At 49.9% G+C, this 24,157-nt stretch overlaps 1 protein-coding gene across 2 annotated transcripts in view; it reads right to left on the reverse strand.

The window, feature by feature from the left end:
- Positions 1-24,157, reverse strand: part of DOK7 (docking protein 7) — a 50,972-nt gene that overhangs the window by 24,201 nt on the left and 2,614 nt on the right. For both annotated transcript variants that reach the window (XM_015414066.1, XM_015414065.1), the window contains exons 2-4: positions 19,372-19,572; positions 10,993-11,112; positions 490-597 (exon numbers count right to left, since the gene is read on the reverse strand). In XM_015414066.1, coding sequence (XP_015269552.1) covers positions 490-597; positions 10,993-11,112; positions 19,372-19,572 — 429 coding nt within the window. The remainder of the gene's footprint in view (positions 1-489; positions 598-10,992; positions 11,113-19,371; positions 19,573-24,157) is intronic.

Here is a 24,157-nt window from a genome sequence, read left to right on the forward strand (position 1 = left end):
CCCCTCTCCTACCCAGCTTACTTGCTCCATAGCTATTAACTGTCCTTTCCCCTTCCCCCAGCTCAGAACAGGCCCGCCTGCCATTTATGAACAGAAACTGGGCACAGCATCTCCCTTCCAGACCGTCTGACAAGATGAGTCTTGTTGTCCCCAGACAGCTGCATGAAAGAACAGTTGCTACTGACACTGCACGTGGTCAAGACAGCCGTGGCAGCTGCCATCTCACAGGGAACAGCCCCAACTCGCGACTTGCCCTACTGTCCTTGGCCCCCAGCAGCCTCCTACTGGCAGGCGGGCAGCAGAGGTCGATCAAGAGATCCAGGGGGAAGGGAGAAGACTTTGCAAGACAAAGTGATAAACAGAATTCAGCCACACACCAAAAACCGTGGAAAGTTGACAGGTCTGATGCACGGGTCAAAAAAAAGGTCCAATTTGCGGCAAATGACTCAGAAATTAAAAGCCCACATGGATTATATAGTTTGTTCTTACCTCCAATGCCATGATGACTGGTGTGAGACAGAAGGCTGAGGCGTTTCTCTAATTGTAAAGCTTCGTGGGCCACTCTTTCTTCCATGCTGATGTGACTTGCACTGGGGTCTTTAGAACAATGACAGCAACACATTATGTCATCACTGAAATTCAACTAGAAACAGCCTGACACAAAAGCCCCTGGAGCTGCCTGGTCTTATCTGCAGCCTGACTCTGTCATTCCACCCGTCCCGTTCTAGCTCCTGCGGGGCAGGAGTAAAGGCTAAATGGAAAGAGTTCTGGAAAGGACGAGGAGCAGCTGACTACTGCCACAAGCAATACTACACTGCATCTCAATTTACTTAATGAAAAAGGAAAGCCACGTGGCCATTAAAAGTAAACAGGATAATATTTCTTGCTGTAATACAGCTCAAGCTGGGCATTCCTTTGTCACATTAGGGATGATCACTTACCAAACCAAAAAGACCATCAATTCTGATAGTGGGAAGACAGGAAAGAACAGGAAGTCTCCAAACTCCACTTACTATTTTTCTGGAAATAAATAAATGGTCCTTGTCCCACCCATGATTCATCAGCCTTAGTGATGAATGGGATGGGAAAGAAACTGAGTTCTCCTAACAATTCCCCTTCCACTGATGAGGCCGCTGCCATGCCTAGAGCAAGAGGCAGGGCCAAATCTGTTTTTCTGGCCTGGCCCCCCAATAACCAAACTGCTTATATTCTCCAGATATCAAAGATATAAGGACCAAACTACAGGCTGAGAGACACAATAGCTATTTTTTTATTAAAGCTGCCCAGTGAAAAATGGTACTTTTTACTATTCCAGTGGAGCAGATCAAAAAACCTTGGAAGTTGCATACCACCAATTGCTAAGAACCCCCCCCCCTTAAGTACTCCCCTTGAGCCGTAAAGAAACAGAAGAGTAGCAAAGACTCCAGAGAGAAAATATAAGAACATTACGAAAAACATAATCTTGTTAGAACCAATTTAGAGTCCAGTGGCACCTTTAAGACCAAGAAAGGCTTATTCAAGGTATGAGCTTTCGTGTGCAAGACACACTTTTTCAAATACATTGGAATGATAGATGAGGTTCTAACTTATAGACAGGGACTTAACAGCAAATTTTGTTAGTTTCACTCAACATACTAATTTCAATTTCCCTTTCAATGCAGTTGTGGTTAAACATAAACCCACTGTCAGAGTCTGCACTACAATTTACAAAAAGTGAACAGAGGGAGGGAAACATAAAATACCACAGGGCAGCTGACCTCAATAACACCAAATATGGAGTTGTACAGGTTTGAAAACAAAAGTAGTGTCATTTCCAGGTCAATCTGACCCTGCTTTCAGGATTCAAACAAACCAAGCAAATGAAGGAACACTCCTCTACATGCATGCAATCTCCTCCCAGTCCTCCTCCCTTCCCCCAAAGTCATTACTGGAAAGAAGTGCCCAGACCACACAGTGTGTGTGTGTGGGGGGGGGGGGGGGTTAGGCCACCCCATATCAAGAATGGCAAGTGGGTTTTGTCCAACAGTATTTCCCCAAGTGCACCATTTTGCCGTTCCCCATAGGTATGGGGGGAAAGTACAAGCAGGTACTCAGGGACACTACCAAAAAAAGAGATGGTGGTTCAAATCGTTCCCTGCCCTTAGTGGCCCAGGTGTCTGGAATCATAGAAAAACAGGTTGCTTACCTGTAACTGACTATATTCGAGTGGTCATCTGTGCATTCACACCTCTGGGATATAGTGCGCCTGCGCCGACCTCGATCGGTTCCTCTTGAAAGCGAAAGGGATTTTCGCGCCCGCTCCCCAGTCACGCGCCGCCCCCACTGCGCATGACCAAGGGAGGGGGCACGACAATCCCGCCAGTTCCTTCTGACCGCTGCCATCAGTCTCAGAGTAATAAAAAGGAGAGGACCGAAAGCAGAGGGGAAGGAGGGCGGGTGGTGTGAATGCACAGATGACCACTCAAAGATCATCAGTTACAGGAAAGCAACCTGTTTATCTTCTTTGTGGTCTCTGTGCATCACACCTCTGGGAGATTAGCAAGCAAAAAACAGGCCTACCCGGAGGAGGGAGCTGAAGGTCCTAGACTTGTGCCGCCTGCAACATTGCCCGTCCCACCACAGAACATTGATGAAGACACATATCCAGGGTGTAAAGCTTCACGAACGTGTGAGGGGTAGCCCAGGTTGCTGCTTGACAGATGTCAGTGAGCAATGAACCTCTCAGGAAGGCTGTAGGACGTGGCTACTGCCCGGGTAGAGTGCGCTCAGAGCGGGCTCGGAAGTGGCCGTTTGGCCAGTAAGTAGCACAGTTTGATGGTTTTTACAATCCACTTGGATAGACGCTGCGAAGAGAGCACAGGTGTGCTATAGGAGATGAACAAGGCTGGTGACTGACGGAATGACACTGTCCTATCAAGGTAGAAGGGTATGGCTCTCTTGACGTCTAGAGTATGAAGATGGTGCTCCTCGTCGCTCGTAGGGGACGGGAAAAACGTCGGAAGAGCAATGTCCGCTCACAAATGGAACTCAGAAACAACCTTGGGTAGGAAAGAGACATCTGGGGCCAAGGTGACACCATCATGGTGAAAAACCAAATACAGAAAATAGCAACGGAGTGCAGACAATTCGCTCACACGTCTTGATGAGGTAATGGCTACTAGGAAGGCAGTCTTCCACGAGAGAAGCTGCAGACTAGACGTGGCCATGGGCTCAAAAGGTTTACCCGTTAATCTGGACAGTACTAGAGGTAAGTCCCAGGAGGGAGTCGGCCCACAAGCCGGAGGAAAGAGGCAAGTGAGGCCCTTCAGAAACTGCTTCGTTTGCGGGTGAGAAAAAACGGAATAGCCGTCCACCACAGGATGATTATTGGAAATGGCAGCTAAGTAGACTCTTAAAGAAGAGCAACTAAGACCCAAGTCCAGGCGGGTCAACAAAAATCCAAAAACTATCCTCAAGTCCATAGGGGGCGGTGGTAAACCCAATGACTTGAGGTAAGACAGGAATTTCTTCCACTTCCCTTCATAGGAAGCACGTGTAGTTGGCTTCCGACAGTTCAACAGAACAAGGTCTAGCCTGTTTCTGAGCTGTGCTAGGGGATCCTCCACGCTGTGAGTTTGAGGTGTGGTACATTGTGGTGGAGAACTCAGCCCTCCTGGGCCAGGAGGAGATCTGGTGCCAAGGGGAAATGTATGTAGGTGCTCCGGGACATGTGGAGTAGAGTCGGGAACCAGTGCTGATGTAGCCACCATGGTGCCACGAGGATGCATTGAGGGTGTTCCTTCATGATTTTGCTTAGCACTTTGGTAAGTAGAGAAATTGGTGGAAACAGATACATGTGCCTGTGGGACCATGGGAAAAGAAGGCCATCCCCCAGGGACAGTGGGTCCTGTCATGCCCTGGTACAGAACAGATGACACTTCACGTTCTGACGTGTCGCAAATGCATCTATTTCTGGGTGACCCCCATCTGTGGAAAATTGGTTGGAGGTAAGTCCAGTTGAGTTCCCACTTGTGGAGGGATGCGCCTCCCCTGCTCAAAAAGTCCGCATGCACAGTGAGTGACCTTGGCAGGTGAGCAGCAAAGATGAACATGCCCCAAGACTGACATTCAGTCCAAATCTCCCGGGGCAGTCGACAGAGTCCCTGGACACTGTCCCACCTTTCCTGTTCAGGTAACACAGTGCGGTGGTGTTGTCTGTCAGAATTGACATCGTACGGTGAGCTATGAGGTGGCAAAATGACCTTAGGGCATACTGGATGGCGAGCAGTTCCAGGAAGCTGATGTGTCTGTGGACCACATGAGGTTCCCATTTGGCACACACACCTTGGAGGTGAGCTCCCCATCCCTACAGGTTAGAGTCATTTTGGGGCAGGGTGCAAGAAATGGGGCTCCCTGAAGGAGGTTGTCTGGAGTTTCCCACCACTGTAGGGAATCTAGCACTTGCACAGGTAGCACGAACCATTGAGATAGGAGTTGCCACTGTGGAGGGAAACATTTGAGGAACCACAGCTGAAGTGGTCTCATTTGTAGTCTGGCAAAGACAAGTACCGCTGTGGTGGTGGCCATCAGACCCAAGAGCCGTCGGATCTGCTTTGCTGATACATCTCCCTGTGTTCTTATCAGGTTGAGGAGAGCGATAATGTCTCCCACCCTATTGGGAGGGAGAAAGGCTCAGCAGACAGTCGAATCCAAAATTGCTCCAATAAACTGGACTCTCAAAGAAGGAAGGAGCATTGACTTTTTTAGGTTCACCCTCAGGCCCAACGCATCTAGGTTGACCAGCAAATCGATATGGTTGAGCAGAGTCTCTCTGGAGCTTGCTATCAACAACCAATCATCTATGTACGGAAAGATCCATACACTCTGGAGACGGAGGTACGCCGCGATGACAATCATCATTTTTGTAAAGACTCTGGGTGCCCTTGAGAGTCCAAAAGGGAAGGCTTTGTACTGAATATGGCCTTCTGCAACCACAAAATGCAAAAACTTCCTGTGAGATGGGTGGACAGTTATATGAAAATATGCGTCTTGCAAGTCCAGGGTTCCCATCCAGACACCTTCACTGAGAAGGGGGAGAGTGCTTTGTAATGTTGTCATTTGGAATTTCTGATAGGAGATAAACCGGTTGAGTCCCCTGAGGTCCATAATAGGACAGAGGCCTCTGTCTTTTTTGGAAACTGTAAAATAACGGAAGTAGAACTCATGTTGACGTTGTGCTGTTGGAACTGGTTCTATAGCGTCCTTCTGAAGAAGGTTCTGGATTTCTTCTAGGAGCGTACTGGATGGTGGGGTAATTATGAAGTTGGGGGCCTTGGGTATCTGGATAAATTCTATGAGGTACCCTTTTTCGATGACAGAGAGTACCCACCGGTCTGACGTTATTCGCTGCCAGGCAGCCAGGTAGGGAGACAGGCGGGTAGGGGGGGGACGACAGGAGTCAAAGGCTCTGCTTGGGAGCTTTTGGAGTCTTTGTCCTAGGCTGAGTGGCGGATGAGAATTTTGGTTAGTGCCTATAAGGGCAGGAAGACACAGTGGGAGAGGGTTGCCACTGTGCTTCCGGGGACGACTTAAGAAAAGACCTGCGAGACCATGGCTTGTTCCAGGATTTTGCTTTGGATAGTTTAGGAGCCAACGTGACTCCTAAATTCCATGACATCTTTATGCTTTTGTCTAGGTCTTGCAGGAACGTATCAGTCGTGGCACGTATCAGTTGTGGCCACCCTCGAATGGGAGGTCTTCAATGAGAGCCCTGGTGTACTGTGGTAAGGCAGTAGAACACAACCAGGCATGTTGTCGGAGGGTAACTGCTGAAGTCAGTGTTTTGGCGGCCACATCCAGTGTGTGTTTAGCTGCACTGAGCTGATGCTTGGCCAAAAGCATTCCCTCCTTTTGAATCCTGAGAGCCTGACAGTTAGAGTCCTCAGGGAGGGTTGCAATAAACTCAGACATCTGCTCCCAGAGAGCAAACTGATATCTGACCATACATGCAGTATAGTTTGAAGTCTTGATGCCAAGTGCTCCAGCAGAATAAAATTTTCTTCCAAACGAATCATTTTTTCTCCCTTTTTTCTTGGGAGGGGTGGAAAGATTGTGTCTGCCTTTGGAAGAAGAGGTGACTACGACGGAATTAGGTTTAGAGTGGGTGAATAAAAACTCAGCACTTTGCTCCTGCACCTTATACATATGATCTATACTCTCCAGCTCGAGACCGGGGTAGATGCCGGGTGAGACCATGGGGCTTTAGCCGCCTGAAGCAGGACCGATGTCATTGGTAAGGCTATTGGGGTAGAAGTGTCCATCTGTACAATATCGAACACAGAGTCCGTTACGGTAGGCGGGGGTTGCGCAGACAGGGTCAACATGTTTGCCATCCGTTTGATAAAGTCCCCATAAGATTTGAGATCCTCTGACGGAGAAATTGGAAGATCATCACCCACTTATTGAGGTGGCGAGGGTTCCATCTGAGGATCAGGGTTTTCATCTCCTGATTGGGAGGAGGTGTCGGAAGAGACGGAATGTTCAGACGGTTCGGAAAAGGAAATAGGCAACATTGGTGTAAATGGGACCAGGTCCAATGGTCTTTTAAGCTTGGGAACTATCGGAGGCGGTGGTTTGGAAGGTTTGCCCATTGGTCTCGATGGCTGAGGCCGCACAAACTCCGGTGTCAGTGGAGAATCTCGATACAGAGAGAGCCGGGAGGAGGTAGACTGATGGTCCCAATCCACCGGCCGGGGTGGGAACCACGGCATGCCACTCGAGAATGGATAGGCCCCATACATGTATTGCCATTGCCGCTGATCCCACGGGGGTGGCAGTGGGTGGATTGGTGCCGATGGCCGTTCTCGATCATCGCGTCAGAACAGTGAAGGACGGACAAAGGTGTCGGCTCCATGGTCGGAGTGTAGGCTTTCGACACAGGAAGACCGGGAGATTTGTGTCAAGTCCATATCATGCTCAGAGTCAGTGAGCTGGATAGGACACAGCGAAGGCGACCACGGTACACCTTGTGGCTGCTCTCGGCTCGAAGAGTCAAGCGAAGCAGCCCCTGCAAGATTCGATTCCGTGGCCCTCCGTGGGGTCAGCGGAGTTTGCATAGGGGGAGTTTTCTTATGCTTTTTGTGCTTGACTGGCTGATCGTTCTTGCCCTCCTTGCATTTTTTTGAGGGAGTATGGGCTTCGGACTGAGATGTCTGGGCTGAGCGTTTCAGCATCGGGCGGTTGACATCTGAGTTAGTCAGTATGGGGACAATGCTGCCGTCGATGCTGAGGCGGCAGTCAACATTGACGCATGCCCCAAAGTGTCCTGTGACGACATTGGTGAGAGCGCTAACTCCAAAAGTGTGATGCAAAGTCTAGCAGCCCTATTCTTTCTCGTCTGCTTTGAGAACTTCGCGCAATGTGCACAAGAGTCCACTCGGTGCGATTCCCCAAGGCACAGAAGGCAAAGAGAGTGTCTGTCCGGGGGAGCGATTTTACTACCGCACTTGAGGCACCATTTAAAGAAGCCCCACCTCTTGGCCATAGGCTGGGGGGGGGGGACACGTGGTCTATAAAAAAGAAACCAAACAATAAAGTCCAAAAAAACCAACAAATTTGTAGTAACAAAGTCCTTTCACTTAACAAAAAACAAGAAACAAGGCAAAGAAACTTCGAAGAAAAAGAGGAATAGGCCTTAAAGCCCAATTTTTGACCGACCGAAGCAAAGAGGATCCTACCAGTGCAGCGGTCAGAAGAGAACTGGCAGGATTGTCGTGCCCCTCCGTTGGTCATGAGCAGTGGGGCCGGCGCGTGACGGGAGCGGGCACGAAAATCCCTTTCGCTTTCAAGAGGAACCGATCGAGGTTGCCACAGGCGCACTATATCCGAGATGTGTGATGCACAGAGACCACGAAGAAGATTCATAGAAACATAGAGTTGGAAGGGACCTCCCAGGTCATCACAATGCAGGAAATTCACAAACACCTCCCCCCCACACCCCAGTGACCCCATTCCATGCCCAGAAGAGGAGGGGAAACCCCTCCAGGATCCCTGGTCAAACTGGCCTGGAGAAAAATTGCTTCCTGGCACCACCATCGTTATATCAACTGTTTTAAATGGTTTATTATGGATTTTTACACTGAGATGTATATTGTTTTATTGGTTTTATGTGAGCCGCCCTGAGCCTGCTTTGGCGGGGAGGGCGGGGTAAAAGTTAAATAAATAAATAAATAAATAAAATAGTGCAATGCCTGGTGGAATCACGGAAGGGATCTCCAGGGTCATCTAGTCCAACCCCCTGCACAAGGCAGTAAATTCACAGATACCTCCCCCCCATGCCCCCAGTGGCCCCTGCTCCATGCCCAGAAGATGGCAAAAAACCCTCCAGGATCCCTGGCCAAACTGGCCTGGAGAAGAATTGCTTCCTGGCCCCAAAGTGGCAATTAGCACTTCCCTGGGTGCGTAAGAAAGGGCAATGAGAACTAAGCACTGAGACAACCCTTCCTGCCCTCCTTCTCATGATCTGCCTAAGTTCACACAATCAGCATTGCTGTCAGATGGCCATCTAGCCTCTGTTTGAAAACCTCCTCCAAAGAAGGAGAGGCCACCACCTCCCGAGAAAGCCTGTTCCACTGAGGAACCACTCTGTCTGGAAGTTCTTCCTAATGTTTAGCCGAAAACTCTTCTGATTTCATTTCAACCCGTTGGTTCTGGTCTGACATTCTGGGGCAACAGAGAACAACTCTGCACCATCCTCTATATGACAACCCTTCGAGTACTTGAGGATGGTTATCATATCACCTCTCAGTCGTCTCCTCTCCAGGCTAAAGAGGCCCGGCTCCGTTCTCAGCTCAGCTGTGTTCTGTGTTCTTTGTCATGGAACTCAAAGAAAGCCACTGGAAACCATGTCAGCAATGCCAGCTCTTTTGTACAAGCAACGGCTCAGAAGAGCGCCACAGCAAGAGAAGCACCACCCAAGGCGGGTAGGGCTGTCTTTTCCGGTAGCTTCTGCCTCCTCCCTCCCATCCACCAGGGCAGTGACAAAAAGGACGCAGACTGACAGATCTCTAAAATGTAAAATCTGAAGCCTCAGAGTTTATACTGACAAAACTCTCCTCCCTCTCTCCTTTTGTTACTCACATAATTAATATAGGCCTGCAATAAATAATACGGCACAAAATAATACTTCTGGACAGGGGTCATTTCCTGCAGGAGCGCACAGGAGCGGAGCTCCGGCAGTAAAGAGCCCAGGGGGCGGGCACATGCAACAAGCCCCACCCCCTGCTTCCAGCAGCCCTCAGTCAGAGCAAGAAGCAGCCAGGTAAGTTGCAGAGCCCACCCACCCCCGCCCCCTGGCCCAAAACAGTCCAGTGGCACCTTTAAGACCAAGTTTTATTCAGGTACAAGCTCTCCCTCCTCTGTGAGGGCAGATCTGCACACACCGCCCCCCCCCCCCCAATAGCTAGCAATCCAAAAAAGTCCAGTGGAGCCTGAGCGGTGGGTGTTGCCTTCTGACACACTTCCGGTGATGTCAGGGGGTGTGGCATATGCTAATGAGTTATGCTAATGAGCTCCTGCACCTCTTTTTCTACGAAATGACCCCTGGGTGGCCCCGGCCAGCCTGATCTCGTCAGACCTTGGAAGCGGGGTCCTGTTGGGAAGCAGACGGAATAAAGGGAACCCGGCTTATTCACGAAAGCAGCTATGCGGAGAACTCGTCAGTCCTTTAATCTGCTTCACATGTCTCCTTGAAAAGGCTTTTGCCATTACCAGGATTAACACTTTACAAAGCTGATGTGCAGGGTTTGGGGGGGCAGACAAGTTAAACCTCCAACTCTTCCGTTCCCCAGACACGAACCACAGTCCCAGGGCCGCCCGCACAATGGCCGACTGCTGGCACAAACCCCGGCAACAGTGTAGATGTGGGTGTTCCGGGGAGGGGGGGGTGTCGCCAATTAGGTAACTCCCAAAGTGTTTTCAGGGTGGGAACACCCCTCGAATAGGCACAAAGCTGCGCAGGTAAAAACGGCAGGTTAGCCCATTTGTGCCCATGATGAACCGAGTAACCCCATCCCTCACGCTTCTGAGGCCATGGCCATGAGAACCCAAGCAGGGCAGGATGCCAACCAAGTGTGACCCAATCAGCATCTTCCTGTGTGCCGGCCATGCCCCGCCACGGCACCCAATCACGCCTCCCCACCCTACCCTACAAATGGTTCCAGGAGATCGCCTCACAACCCAAAGTAGGGCACGTGGCACAGAAGGCTGCCTGCCAGCTCCCTGCCATGCGGACCTAGAGCGAGCACACACCCCACTCAGTGGCGGCCACAACACAGCCAGGGCGCTTGGCACCACTGGGCGAGCATTTGGTAGGTAAACACCACAGGGAGAGCGGAGTCTACACTCTGCGGCTGACCTCTCCCAGATTTCGGCTCCAGCAGTTACACCAGCTCCCCCTGGGCCTGGTATTGCTGGTGGCCCAGGGAGGGGAAGGTCCTTGACCCTTGCCAGTTGCCGTGGGGCAGGCGCAGCACAGGAGTGCTCTTCTTCCCATCTCTGGGATACAATTAAACCAAAGGCAGCGTTATCCTCTAGCACTGGCTAAAAGAGAAGAACCAGAGCGAAGGAATTCATTACCTGGCTTCTTCGACAAAGCTAGCCAAGTAAAAAGATCGATTTGTTTCAAAAGCCGTTCGAACACTATGAAATGCAACTGTCAGACTGATGAACTTTGGAAACAGGGTATACATTGCAAGTTAATTCTGTCCCTATTTTGCTTTTAACATTCGAATGCACTTAGATAATCCCAGGCAAATGCTAGCAGCCAAATAAATAAATAAATATGAACTACAGCAACAGATGAGAGCAGACATGTCCATGGGACATTCCTTTGTGTTTACTGTTGATTAATGCCTCACACTTTCTGTGTCTTAGCATCTGGACCCTCTTACTCATTCCAGTCAGAGGAAGGCAATTTCTCTCTTTACGTGGCTGTCGTATCCTTTCTATACTAACCTGGCAGGACTGGACGCAAGCCGAAGGGGCCTTTCATTGGGGAGATGCCATGAACAATACAGTCAAACAGAAAGCTGATCTTCTCACCATCCACGCAAGAGAGGAAAAACACACCAGCCCCTGCAAGAAAGGAAAACATGCAAAGCACATGAGAATCTGAACATATATATATGGAAGGCACATGATCTGGAAGGCTGAAGATGCTGCAAGAAACCCGAGTCCTGGGCATATGCCACAGAGAGGAGAGTGAGACTGCATCCGCCCGCCAGGCATCCAGGCAACTCAGACCCCTGGAGAAGCAAAATTCCCAGCCACGTGGATGGAGCCTTCGTGTAGGTTTCTCTGTGCTGAATATTTTTATCCTACCTTTCTATTTAAAATACATAAGTAGGCTCTGGGTCAACATGGAGCTGAACACTTGCAGATGGGGGCTGGGCTGGCAGATGCAATCCCCCCCCCTCCACTGTCTCGGTAAGTGTCACGTGCACAGAACGCTGCTCTCTAGAAAGACAGTGCTGGCCACGGTGTGCGCAGGAGCTGCTCCATGCGGCCCATGTCCCACTTAAAAGTTCTTCCCCACACATCTTTGCACGGCTGTGGTGGGAAGTGCCGTCAAGCCCCAGCTGGCTTACGGTGACCCCGGTGGGGTTTCCACGGCGAGGGGCATTCAGAGGCGGTTGGCCTGCCTCTGCGTCACCACCCTGGACTTCCTTGGCGGTCTCCCATCCAAATAGTGGCCAGGCCTGACCCTGCTTAGCTTCTGGGGTCTGACGAGGTCAGGCTAGTCTGGGCTGCATCTTTGCACACATTTCTAAAATTTGGGCCCAGGGCCCATCTTTGCATACATTTCTAAAATTTGGGCCTGTAGCTCTGTGAGCCCTTTGTAAGGACAGAGATTAAGCCCTCTCAGTTTTCTACAAAGAGGAGTAGAGAGTCTCCCCCAAAGGGACTGCAGTGAGCTTCGCCCGTTTTGTGAAGGTGCCACTGCCTGCAGTCACGAAGCTTCCTGACCATCTCAAGAGCACTGCCCAGGGAAAACGCGCTCACAGTTTACCGGGCTCCAAAGGCTCAGCCCTAGGAACGCCTTCTGGCTGAGTGGCACCAAGGAAGTGCACCCTTCATGGAAGTTATCTGCATTTTATTTTTCAGTACAAAGGATTTCACCAGTCTCATGGACAGCCTCCTTACAGACAGAGGCGGTTTTCAGCTGGATCCCAGAATTTCAAACTGTATGTGTGACAGGGGTCTTTCCTTTGCAGCCCTGAAAGTCTTCCCACGCCAAATAATCCACTTTCAATGCACTTTCCCACTGGGTTTTACTGTGTGAACTGGCAAAATCCATTTGGAAAGTGCACTGAAAGTGGATTATTTAGGGTGTGTGAGCGCAGCCAATGTGTGCCTTTTGCTTCAACTTCCTTCCCAAGTGTAGCTGATGCAGTCCTTGCTGTACTGTTTTGAGGACACAAAAGGAGAGAAGCCTTCTTAGGGCGTAAACAAGCTGCAACGTGGGCTTTGAAACATCTCATATGTGGCACCAATCACTGAAGGGGGAGGGGAGAAGTTGGGGGCGCCCGAGTTTTTTTAATTAAAATTGGGAGTTTGTCAGTTCCTCAGGTTTGAGAACTGCTGGGCTAGACCATTTTGTCCTGTAAAACATGGACAATTATATCTGCTGCTTTAGTACAGAGAGACAGGAAAGCATTTTGTGCCAGTCTTATGAGCTCTGGACTAAACTGCAGCACGACACACAGTGGGGACCTTGGTGGCGACATGACGAAAGAATACGCATTGTGACCGAAGGGAGGCTTTTTTGTTTTGTTTCTGCCACCCATAAAGAATCCAACTGCAAGAAAAATATGTGAATTCACTTTTTAGTATAAATAGTGGCTATATTATATCTCAGATAAGATTTTTATCATCTTTCCTTCTTATATATGAACTTAACCAAAACAATATGTTTTTAAATTTCATTCAGATTTCATCCAAGTCTTGGAAAATAGTGGGATGTATGTGGATCCACCCCACACCCCCACCCCCAGGCTGATTTTTAAGGGCCCAGAAACTGAGCAGACCGTGAATTAGAAGAAGAAGATTGGATTTATACCCTGCCATTCACTACCCAAAGGAGTCTCAGAGCGGCTTACAAACTCCCTTCCTTTCCCCTCCCCACAACAGATACCCTGTGAGGTAGGTGGGGCTGAGAGAGCTCTTGACAGAAACTGCTCTTTTTCAAGAACAGCTCTTGTCAGAACTATGGCTTGCCCAAGGTCATCCCAGCAGGTGCAAGTGGAGGAGTGGGGAATCAAACCCAGTTCTCCCAGATTAGAGTCCGCACACTTAACCACAGCACCAAACTGGATTGGGCCACAGGAAAAAGCCAAGGTGGGTTTCTCAAGTTACAAAGGCCATGTGACTGAGGTTAGGAGCCTTCCCAGTTGTATGGACAGGGCAAGAGTTGCAGAAAGTTGCTAATGCCCACTTTTGCTTTTGTAACCCCTGCCCGCATTGCTCATCTGCTGGCTTCGCTTAAGGCCTTATCTGTCCTCCCTGACATTCCTAAGGGGGGGGTGAGTGTGAGAATGAATGCACGGTGTTGAGTAGAGGTGCCGCTTGTAACTTTCCCGAAGCTACCCCCACATGGTTCACAGGTCCAGCTGTGGCCTTGGGAGACAGGAGTCCTGAGAAGCAGTTATTATATCCTCTCATGACCTGTAGTAGCCTGAATGGGTGTGACATATGTCTGATGGGCGGAACCCATTCCTCAGTTTCCTCCCCTGGGCTATTGATCGCTAGTTCTGGCAAAGGGGCTCACCTGACCAGAAGCCACATCTTACCTGATCAAGGACTATTGCGTACAGAGTGGCTACTCCAGGACCTGACAGCTTTACTGTAGCAGCAACAATAATCAGGATTTTAATTTACTGGTGAGCTGCTAGACAACAGCCACAAGTATGACTTAATGGTGCAACAGTTCCCCAAATATTCTGATACAGGTGGACAGACATTAAAAATCTGCTGTTCTGAAAGTACATAATGCTTGCTCAGTAACCTTCATGTTTTATGCCACTTACTTTTCTCCAATTCAGGATTTATTTATGTATTAAATGTACCCATCTCATCTGATAAACACTCAGAACAGCTTGTATAAAGCTACATACAAAAACAACTCATGCAAAAAAATGAAGGTTGAAATGGATAAATAGCACCACTCAAATCCCTTCATAATAAAACATCCTTTCTACATGTACCTTCTCAACGATGTCCTTCCAGGGCACTTACTGCAAGGCCAAGGGAAAAAAGGGAGGACAGTGTAAAGAAGGGCTCTGGTTTCATCTTTGTATATTAATTTCCTGCCCGTTAGACGCCAGAAGGCATGGCCAACTTCATTTCAACGTGGAGAAGGGCCAAGAAGGTGCATTCGTGACTCACAGTTAACGACAATCACTCTCATCTACCCACCCTGCCTGCACCCAGCTTATGGTTTCAAGGAGAGACACATAAGGCCATAAAAATGTAAACAACAAATTAAGAATATCAGAAGTTTCTATTCCAAAAAGAAAGATAAAACTTATACAGAGAGAGAGAGAATTATTTGGACAGTTATACCACACTTGGCTCCCCAGGAGGAACCCAAACTTGCCTGTAACATTGTTTGTCCTTCCTTCATTTTATGCTCATAACAATTAATTAATAATTAATTATCATATGTATAGCCAGGAGATCTGAAGACTGTCTGGCAGCCAGAAGTTCTAGCTCTTAAGCATTATGGACCACTAGGTGGTGAGCTAGTCTTATTTTGGGGGCCAAAAGAGCTCTGAAAGCTGTGACTGACCCAAGGTCACCCGGCTGGCTTCATGTAAGAGTGCAAAACTGATCCCAGTTCTCCAGATTAGAGTCTGTCACTTTTAACCACTCTACCATGCTGGCTCTCTAGAGAGCCAGCTCATAACCACAACCATGAGATGCAGGTTAGGCTGAGAGAGCGAGAGTGGCTGGTCCAAGTCACTCTGCAAGCTTTTCTGAGAGCCTGAGCATTCAAACCCGGGTCTCCCAGGTCTTAGTCTCACACTCTGACCACTAAACTGGCCCTATCCTGTTTCAGGCTGTTTTCAAGAAGAGACTACAGGCAAGGCAAAAGCTCTCCAATGAGCCTGCAGCAATCAAGACTGTGGCTAGTTCAGTGAGAGGCAAGCCGGCAGCCGAGTCCTGTTCCAAGGATGGTCTCCCCCAGCTTCATGGAGTCTGCGGGCAGGTTTTGTCTTGTCTTAATTTCAAAGAAGACTAGTGGACACCTGCCAGTGTGGTGCAGTGGTTAGGAGCGCGGACTCTAATCTGGGAGAAGCGGGTTTGAGTCCCCACTCCTCCTCCACATGCAGATGCTGGGGTGGCCCTGGGTCAGTCTGAAGTCCTCTCAGAGCTGTTCTCTCAAGGGCAGTCCTCGAGAGAGAGCTCTCTCAGCCCCACCTGCCCCACAGGGGGAGGGGGAGGGAAAGGGATTGTAAGCTGCTCTGAGGGCGTGATCACATGCACAATTAGCCGTGCCACAGGCACAAATGCTGGGTGGACTTTAAAGGGCGCGATCAGTCTTGAACATCTGGGAAGCATCCCGCACCCATCGGCAACCCGTTTTGCTCCACTGCAGAAGCGGAATAAAAGGACACCAGAGAAAGTCAGGCAGCAAATGGGTTGCGACGGGCCACAGACGGACTCTTCCCCCTGTCTGATCGCTCCAGCGCACTCTCATGGTGTCGGGATGGTCGGATCAGGCCATCCCGACTCCATGCCGTTGCCCCCCCCCTTCTCAGTATGCGCATACATCGCAACCTCCATAGGGAGAAGTTGCTTCCAAAGGAGTGCTTCCTGCAAATGCAAAGGCGATGCTGCCTGAAGTTTTCTGAAACACCTCTTGCACCCAGGAAGCAGAGGAAAGCTGGGATCAGGGGAAGAGGTGCTGTCGGTGCCAAAAGGAAAGGAAGGGTCTGCTCATACCATGGCCATAAGCTCAGAGATATAAAGACACGTGTCTGTTTCAAGACCAGTGACCTACAGCTAAGACAGGCCTGCCTGGGAGCAGCTCAGCCCTTTGCCAGTTAGTGTGCAGGAACAGAGAGACCTGAAGCTCCCTTTTCTTCTGTTCAAGTCCTTTTGAATTTTATACTCCAAATTCAAGAAGCAAGTGGGCAGCAAGGAACACAGCAGCGGACACCACAACTGGAGCCCACTGGACTGAACAGTCCTTCAAGCAGATGAGTGTCTCAAGCCCCCCCCCCCGAAGACTGCTCAAGTAACGTGGCCGTGCTTGGGCCTGGAACCGTTTCCACTGTCTTGTAAGGTTGCCAACCCCTAGGGGGTGGCTGGAGATCTTCCAGGAGACAGAGATCAGTTCACCTTGGGGAAATGGCCACTTTGGAAAGTGATCCCTCGTCGGGCTCCACCCCAAAAACCTCCAGGAATTAACCCAACCTGGAGCTGACAATCCTACTGTCTTTGTATGTCAGTTGATGAGATGTTCTGGGGCTGCAAGTGGTCCAGAGTTACTAGGTTCTGAGTCAGGGGAAAGCAGCTCTACTTTGTCGGGCAAGAAAGACATCCCAGCCTCTTATGGGCTCTCCCAATCATTTGCAGGGGTTTCTGGAGCGCCCTACGGCTGTGTCTCCTGGACTCGGGCCTCCTCATTCGTGCGCTTGGATCCTCCCTCCGATAAAGAGGGACCAACATCCTGGTTCTTGTGACTCTGACCCTTCCGGATTTCATTGGCAGTCGCTTGCCGGGGTGCAGAAACATTAAATCTGTTGTTTTATGCTACCAAGGAAGGAGGGAAGTGAAAACATGGAACGGCATTTTTGGTGACCATCATGCATTTCTATTAACATAATTTGTACCCTTAATGTCTTGATTTGTATTACCCTGTTTTATATTACCAAGGAAGAGGAGAAGAGAAAACATGGAGCTGCATTTTTTGGGGCGACCTTCACGCACATAATTTGTACCCTTAAAGTCTTCAGGGCTGGGCTGGGGTAGGTCTTCTTAACAAGTTCTTGAGCAGCCGAAAGCAGCCTCCATCTTAGAAGCTGCTCCAGTTGGCAAAGGGGATGCAACAGACAGACGTTCATCAGGTATCCAGATCTGCTATGGATACCTCAGTGTTGCTGTTTATTGAAATGGCCAAGCATCTTCACCGTGCTAAGTTTCAGCTGACACACATCCACCCGCTGTTTCGATGTCCAGCGCCCATCCCAGCCCCGAAAGCCAGCCCTTCAGTCAGCTGGGAGATGGCTTCAGACTCATCCCTGACAGACAACCTGCCACCAGCCAGTGCCCAGAGCCCACCCGCTGGGGGAACACAGATTCGTCAGGGGTGATCAGGTGTTTGTCAGCGCCAGCTGCAACAGCCACCCTGGAAACCACACCGACCACAGAGGAGGAGGAGGGCAGGGGGACAGTCGCCAGGGCCATGGAGGCAGAGCAAGGCCGGCCAGTACTACGAAGCCTTATGGCGGAAGGGGGTGGCTTCAGGAGACTGCAGAGGGATACATAAATCCTCGCAACTCCGGGGCAAGGAAGACTCCCAGGCTGACTCTGCGGCAGGAGCCCCTAGCCCGTTATCAGTGGCGTTTTGAGAAGGGCTGGAGAGCACCGCCCCAAAATAGTTGCCACAGAAGGCAGACTCAAATACTCAAACGGCTGCTGCAGGGGGGTGGGGCCAAACGCAGTACCTCCCCCCCCATTTACAGGCTTGGAAAACCCTTTCATTTGAATAACAGGCCCTGCCTTACAGTGGCTCCGCCTCTGCTCTCTGTACAGCTTGGCCGGCCCCAAGGGAACTCCCGGCAGGCTCCACGGCACTCACAGGCACCACGCTGAAGACTCCCGTGCTAAGGAAACACAATGGCCCAGTCTGCATCTGGCATTTGCTCCACTGTCTTACCAAACCCAGGCTGGAACAGAAATTCCCCTCTGCACTGCGTGCCCCTTTCACTTTGATTGATTGACAGATTTTATGGCAGTGCATGCTACTTTCACTTCCTTGATCTCTCAGTTTTATGGTCGCCTCTGCATAGACGTATGGCCGTTTTATGGCCATTCAGGGGTGACTCTGCAGTCAGTATAGCGTTGGCCCCGGGGTATCTGAATGTGGTTTTGAGCCGCATCTTTTTCTGTTCCGGTGTGGGTCTGGTAAAACAGCAGAGCAAACGCTAGATGCAGGTTGGGCCATTGAAGGGAAGATGAGGGCTGGAATGGAAACCCTCCCCCTCCCTTCCCATCCCAGGCGGAGGCCCAAGGGTGCTCCTGGAAGGCAAGCAGGAGGCACGGCTCACCACATTATAACAACTGTCTTAAATGAGGACACTCGGCAAGCCATTGCAGACGACAGAGAAATCCGCTAGTGATGGAAGACAAATGGGCTTCATTTACAAGATTTACAAGACTAAGAAAGATGAAGTTTGAATCAAGGGACAATGCGCGGGATTGCTTGTGTGCCTGCGCATGGGCACACTCATTCATTTGAGTAAATGATAAAATGTAGCTAGAATGCAAATTTGTTTCACCGTTTAATTAACAGATCAATAGAACATAAATAGGTTCCAGAGGGTTAAGAAGAGGCTAAGAGGAAGGAAGTTTTGAAATATTGTAAGAAAGTTGCCCTGAGCCTATAAAATAGGGTGCCGTTTAATATGAAATAAATACATTCCTATCTGCATACTTGTGTATAAAACGAAAACTGTCAGCTAGGCCTTTCTCAAGCCCTGGCTGCCATGGGAGTGGGGGTGACTCTGGAATGTTTAGTTTCAATTCTGTGTCTTCTATGTTTCTGTTATCTCTGTCTGACCTTCAGTGCCTGGTGTAGCATTTCTCCTGGGGAAAGTAGCCTGTTACTTTGGTGGGCTTCTACCTGATGCCTGATTGGCCCTGGAACATCAGGGAGTCCCCTTGAATGACGTATAACTGCCTATAGTGCGAGCTTTCCTTTAGTTCTAACACAAAATGGTTAAGATATCTGTATACTCTCAAAGTCTTAATAAATTTTGCTTCTCTGAAAGAAAGCTGCTGGGAACTGATTGCTGCAGGAGTCTGACAAAAAAAAAAAACCCCACACACACAAATTTCCTTGCAGTTCTAGCTCACACTGAGCCACAGGATCTGTTCCTGAATTATCTTGCACCAGCACATCAAATTCCAGAAGATCAGCATTTTTAACAGAAATCTTTATTTCTAGCATTTACTTACAATTCTCTATGTCAGCCCACACAGATTGATGCATCTCTACATGACTGCAACCCAGTCTACGAAGATACACACATCTCTGCATTACCACAGCCCAGTATCTCAGTATTACCTCCCTGTACTCAAACAACAAAACAAAGTGCAGTCACTCACAGAAGCCACAACGAGTTCCTCCTTCGAAGACAAATCCATTAGGAACCGCTCCATAACGTCGCAGATCAGACAGTTTCCACTGCCCCATTATAGCTGGTGGAACATCTTTCACTAGCACCAGAATATCATTGCAGAAATGGAGAGTAGCTGGACCACTTTCCAGTTTAGTTCCAGGGGCCACCACAACATGAAACCTGTGAACTTCGAGGTTTAAAAACAAAACAAAACACAAGGAGTTAAATTATTTGCCAAAAATATTAAAATAGTCAACTGTATGTGAAACAAGATTTTGCTAATACCAGCATACATATTTTTGTACCAATAAATTTTACCATAATGAATAAATGGGCCTCTTCCAAGCCCTAGATGGTGAAGGCTAGACTACTGTCGACTAAACTGCTGTAATGGGATATGTGCCTTTGAAGACTGCTTGGAAGGTTCAATTGGAACAGCATATGGTGCCCATCAGAGGTGACTGGGCCTAGCCACTACACTGAGAGAACAGGGCTGCTCTTACCTGTTGTTTGTCAAGTTGTCTTCTGTGCAGACACACATTTGGGACTGCGCACATGCAGGCCTACCGCTGGAGGAAACTTCTTAACTCCAAAGCTCTGCAAAGGACACCCCTCCCCTTCTCAGCGTGCGCTTGACTTTTCCCACTGAAAGCAACGCACACCAAGGGGGGGTCGGTGCCATTTCCCCCCTCAGTTCTCCTAGGCTGCTGGAGCTCCTGCATAAGGATGTGGGATAAATACAGACTTCACAGCAGGGAAGGGGGGGGGGGGAATGTGTGTCTGCACAGAAGACAACTGAATGAACAACAGTTACAGGAAAGTGCAGCCCTGTTTTCATCTTTGGTTTACTGGGCAGCCCCACATCTGGGAGACTCCCAAGCTACTTACCCGAAGTAAGTGTGAGCTGTCAGTCAAACACAGTGTAGCACGGCTTTCGTGACAGCTGGTTCTTATCTGGCACCTGATTCCACAGCTTAGTGCCAGATAAACAACTCTGAAGAAGACCAAGCTGCACAGGTCAGCCAGGGAGACCCCTCACAGAAGAGCTGCTGACAAAGCTTGCAACCTGGCGGAGTGAGCTTTGACAGGTGGGCAAGAGACGCCAGCCTGCTTGTAGCAGAGTTCATTCGTCTGGACCAAGGGTGTCGAACTCATTTGTTATGAGGGCTGGATCTGACATAGATGAGACCTTGTCAGGCCGGGCCATGCATGTCATAAGATATAATGCCAGGTACCGGAGATATAAACTTTATAAAGGACACAAACACAAAGGGGTTTTTTTTACTTAAAATAAAAATGTGCTTAAAACATTAGCACTCTTGCAATATTTTGTTTATTTAACAGTGCCTGATAACTGACACCTCTTGCTCTGAATTATTGCATCAAAATGTCTGTGCCGTTGCAATCTTGAGTCTGCTGTTCAGGTGTGTATCTGTAAGCTGCAAACCTACGATGACGCAGCAGCAGCAGAACTGGAAGAAGAAGAAGAAGACAACCAGTTCCACTGCGGGCCTGACAGAAGCCCTACAGGGGCCTGATCTGGCCCCCGGGCTGCATGTTTGACACCCCTGGTCTGGACTGTCTAACAAGATTTGTTTGCAAGGATGCAGGACAACCCACGCAAGGGCTTGCAAAGCAAAGGAATAAGCTGTGATCTTTACGAAAGGCACGTACATGGCAGGTAATACAACAAACACCTTTTGACTTCCAATCCGTGCAAGGCTTGTTCTGCAGGGGAGGAGATGTCTGGGGGGAAACACAGGCAGGGAAATGACCTGGGCTAGACACAGACTTTGGCCAGAACTCAAAACTAGGCCGAAGTACCACCTTGTTAGGGAAGAACTGTATGAGGGGAGGATCATTCCTCAATGCTGCCAGCTTACCCACCCTCCTGGCAGATGTCATGGCTACGAAGAAAGAGGTCTTTAGGGACAGGCGGGCCAGAGGACAGGAGGCCAAAGGCTTGGAAGACAAAAGCAGCAGCTGAGCCAACACCAGGGACAAGGATCACGGAGAGACAATCAGGGCCCTGGGGGAGGGGAGAGGTTCTAAAGCCCTTTCAAAAGTTGCTTGGCAGTATAGTGAGAAAACACAGTCCAGCCATTGATAAAGTTGTGCAGAGATGGCTGCTAGGTGAACTCTGACCAAGGATGGAGCTAATCCCACCTCCCACAAGGAAAGGAGGTAATCCAGAATAACAAGCCGAGGGGCGGCCGGTGCAGAAAGACCCCTGTCATGAACCCAGGCAGCGAACGACCTGTGGGTGCTACGCTTATGGGAGTTAAGTAGCAAGTCTAGCATCCCCTGGGAGAAGGTTGAGTGGATGGGTTCGAGAGCCACGCCATCAGACAAAGTTTGATCACCACTGGGTGTCTCGTCTGGCGTAGGTGAAGAAGGTCTGCGACGGGGCCAGGTCCACAGATCAGAGAACCAGATCTGGCTGGGTCAGAACAGGGCTATCAAGATGCAATGAGTCTCCTGCAAACAAATCCTGTTGAGTACTCTGTTCAACAGCAGGGTCGGGAGGACACATCGAACAGAGCCTGAATCCAAGAGATCTTGATGGCATCGACAATGGAAGCCGGGTTTCTCTCTGATCTGGAACAGAATGTGTTGGCCTTGGCATTGTCTCAGATGGCAAACAGATCCACACCTGGGAATCCCCATGTCCTGAACACTGGGATGGTATGTTTATTGGCAACAGACTATTCGTTATGGGTCATGTGGTCCTGCTGAGTGCATCCGCAGTGGAACTGTGCACTCCCGTGATGTGAATGGCTTGAAGTGATACGTTGTGTTGCTTTGCCCGTTTTCAGATCCTTGCTGCTTCTGCACAGATGGACCACAATATCATCCCGCCTATTTGTTGAGATAAAATATGGTGGTGGTGCTGTCTGTCTGAACCCGAATGATGTTGTCGCAGAGCAGATCTGAGAAAGGAGCAAGAGCGTAGCAAACAGCCCTAAGCTCCAAAAGGTTGATATGCAAGTAAGCCCCTGATGTAGACCGAGTGCCTGAACAGAGTGACCCGCACAATGGGCTCCCCACTCTAATAAGCCAGCATCCACGATTACTACACAGGATGGCAACTGAACCCCAAAGCTTGTTTCTGTAAGTACTGTATTGAGACCAAAGGGCATAATCGTTTATTGGTAACCCCAGCACACTGAAACTTTAGGCATCTCCTGTGATCAGGGAAAACAGAAATATGAAAGTATGCATCTTTTAAATCAAGAACAATACACCACCAATCTCAACAACTGTAGAACCAAGGGAAGAGAAACCGTTCTGAACTTTCTAACAACAAAGAACTTGTTCAGTTGTCAGAGGTCTAAAATAGGCCTCAGTCCCCCATGCTTCTTGAGTACGGAAAACTATCTGGAGTAGAAGCCCCTGTCAAGGTCTGGAGATGGCTAGGATGGCACCCTTGGACAATAGTTCCTGTGCAGCTGGGAACAGGAGCTCAGATGGCCAGACGTTTCCAGTTGCAGCGGGGCCCAATGGTGGCCTATACTGGAATTCTAGCTTGTAGCCTTTGGTCACTACGGAGAGCCTGAAATGCAGCCAGCCTGTCAAAGAAAAACAGGGGGGGGGGCCTCCAAGGGGCCAGTGGTTGGTCAGAACAGAGCTTTTTGACTCTGATGCAACTCCTTAGGAGACTGGGGGTGCAAAGGCCTGGAGCAAAGTCTAGCGGCTCTCTCTTTCTTCAGGGGACAGATCTGAGGGGAACTCGGATCCGACGTTGGAGCAGGACCCTTGTACTCAGGCTTGGAGTCAGGCCACCGTCCGACGGGAAACTGTAGTGACGTGGGGGCAGGCAAGGAGGTAACCGACATAGGAACGGATGGGTAAGGTGGAGTCGAGGTGTACGGATTCTGGCCACTGCTACGGAGTGTAAGCTGGCCAGGCAATTGCCAAGGCATACCACACCAAGGCTGCAGGAATGGCTACGTCAGAATCGACTGAGGAGGGCCTTGAGGGGCCAAAGCGGGAGCCGTCGGGGCCAGGCGTTTCTTCGCTTTCACAGGAGGTGGCGGACGTTCAGGCATGACCTCCCCTTCAGAGACGGAACGGTCAGGTTCCAGGGGATGCAGGGATGGTGCTCGAGGGGTCAGAACCGCCTCCTCTTCCAACAGTACAGGGTCCGCAGATTCAACAGCAGGGCCTGCTTCTGTTTTCTTCGGTGGCAACGGAACTGAACGCTCCTCCCGATGCTTCGATTTTGATCCAGCCTTCTGGGGGGGGAGGCTCGGAGGTACTGCAGGGCAAGAGCTTCAGCCCCGGGGATCAGGACTGACACCTGTGTGGATCCAGGGTTGGGACAAAGGACACTGACGGAGGGTGAGCAGCAGACTCGTTCGCAGCTGACGACTTTGCAGCTGGTTTTGCGGAGCCAGAAAGAGCACATTCCCACAGGGCAGCCATGAGCCAAGAGGCCCTGTGGTTCTTGGCCTTGGGTGTGCTAGCAAGCCCCTGCATTATGGGACTCCCCCAGGCAGAGAACACAAAGGGGATGCTCGTCAGATTTTGGCATCGCAGTACCGCAAGACAAACATTTTTACAATAAAGATTTCTGGGCCATGTTGACGAAAGAAGGGGGCAGTCGCTTACTGTGCGAAGAAGACAAAGAGTGGAGCGAGTTCGACCCTCTCGGCTTGCCAGCTAAAGAGGAGCTATGGGGAACATCACTCCGCTTTGGGACACATTTGCTTTCCACAGGAAAAGTCAAGCACGTGCACCAAGAAGGGGAGGGGTGCCCTTTGCAGAGCTCT

This window comes from Gekko japonicus, unplaced genomic scaffold, assembly GCF_001447785.1.
Source record: "Gekko japonicus isolate JY-2015 unplaced genomic scaffold, Gekko_japonicus_V1.1 scaffold3289, whole genome shotgun sequence".
In the NCBI taxonomy this organism is placed as follows: Eukaryota; Metazoa; Chordata; class Lepidosauria; order Squamata; family Gekkonidae; genus Gekko; species Gekko japonicus.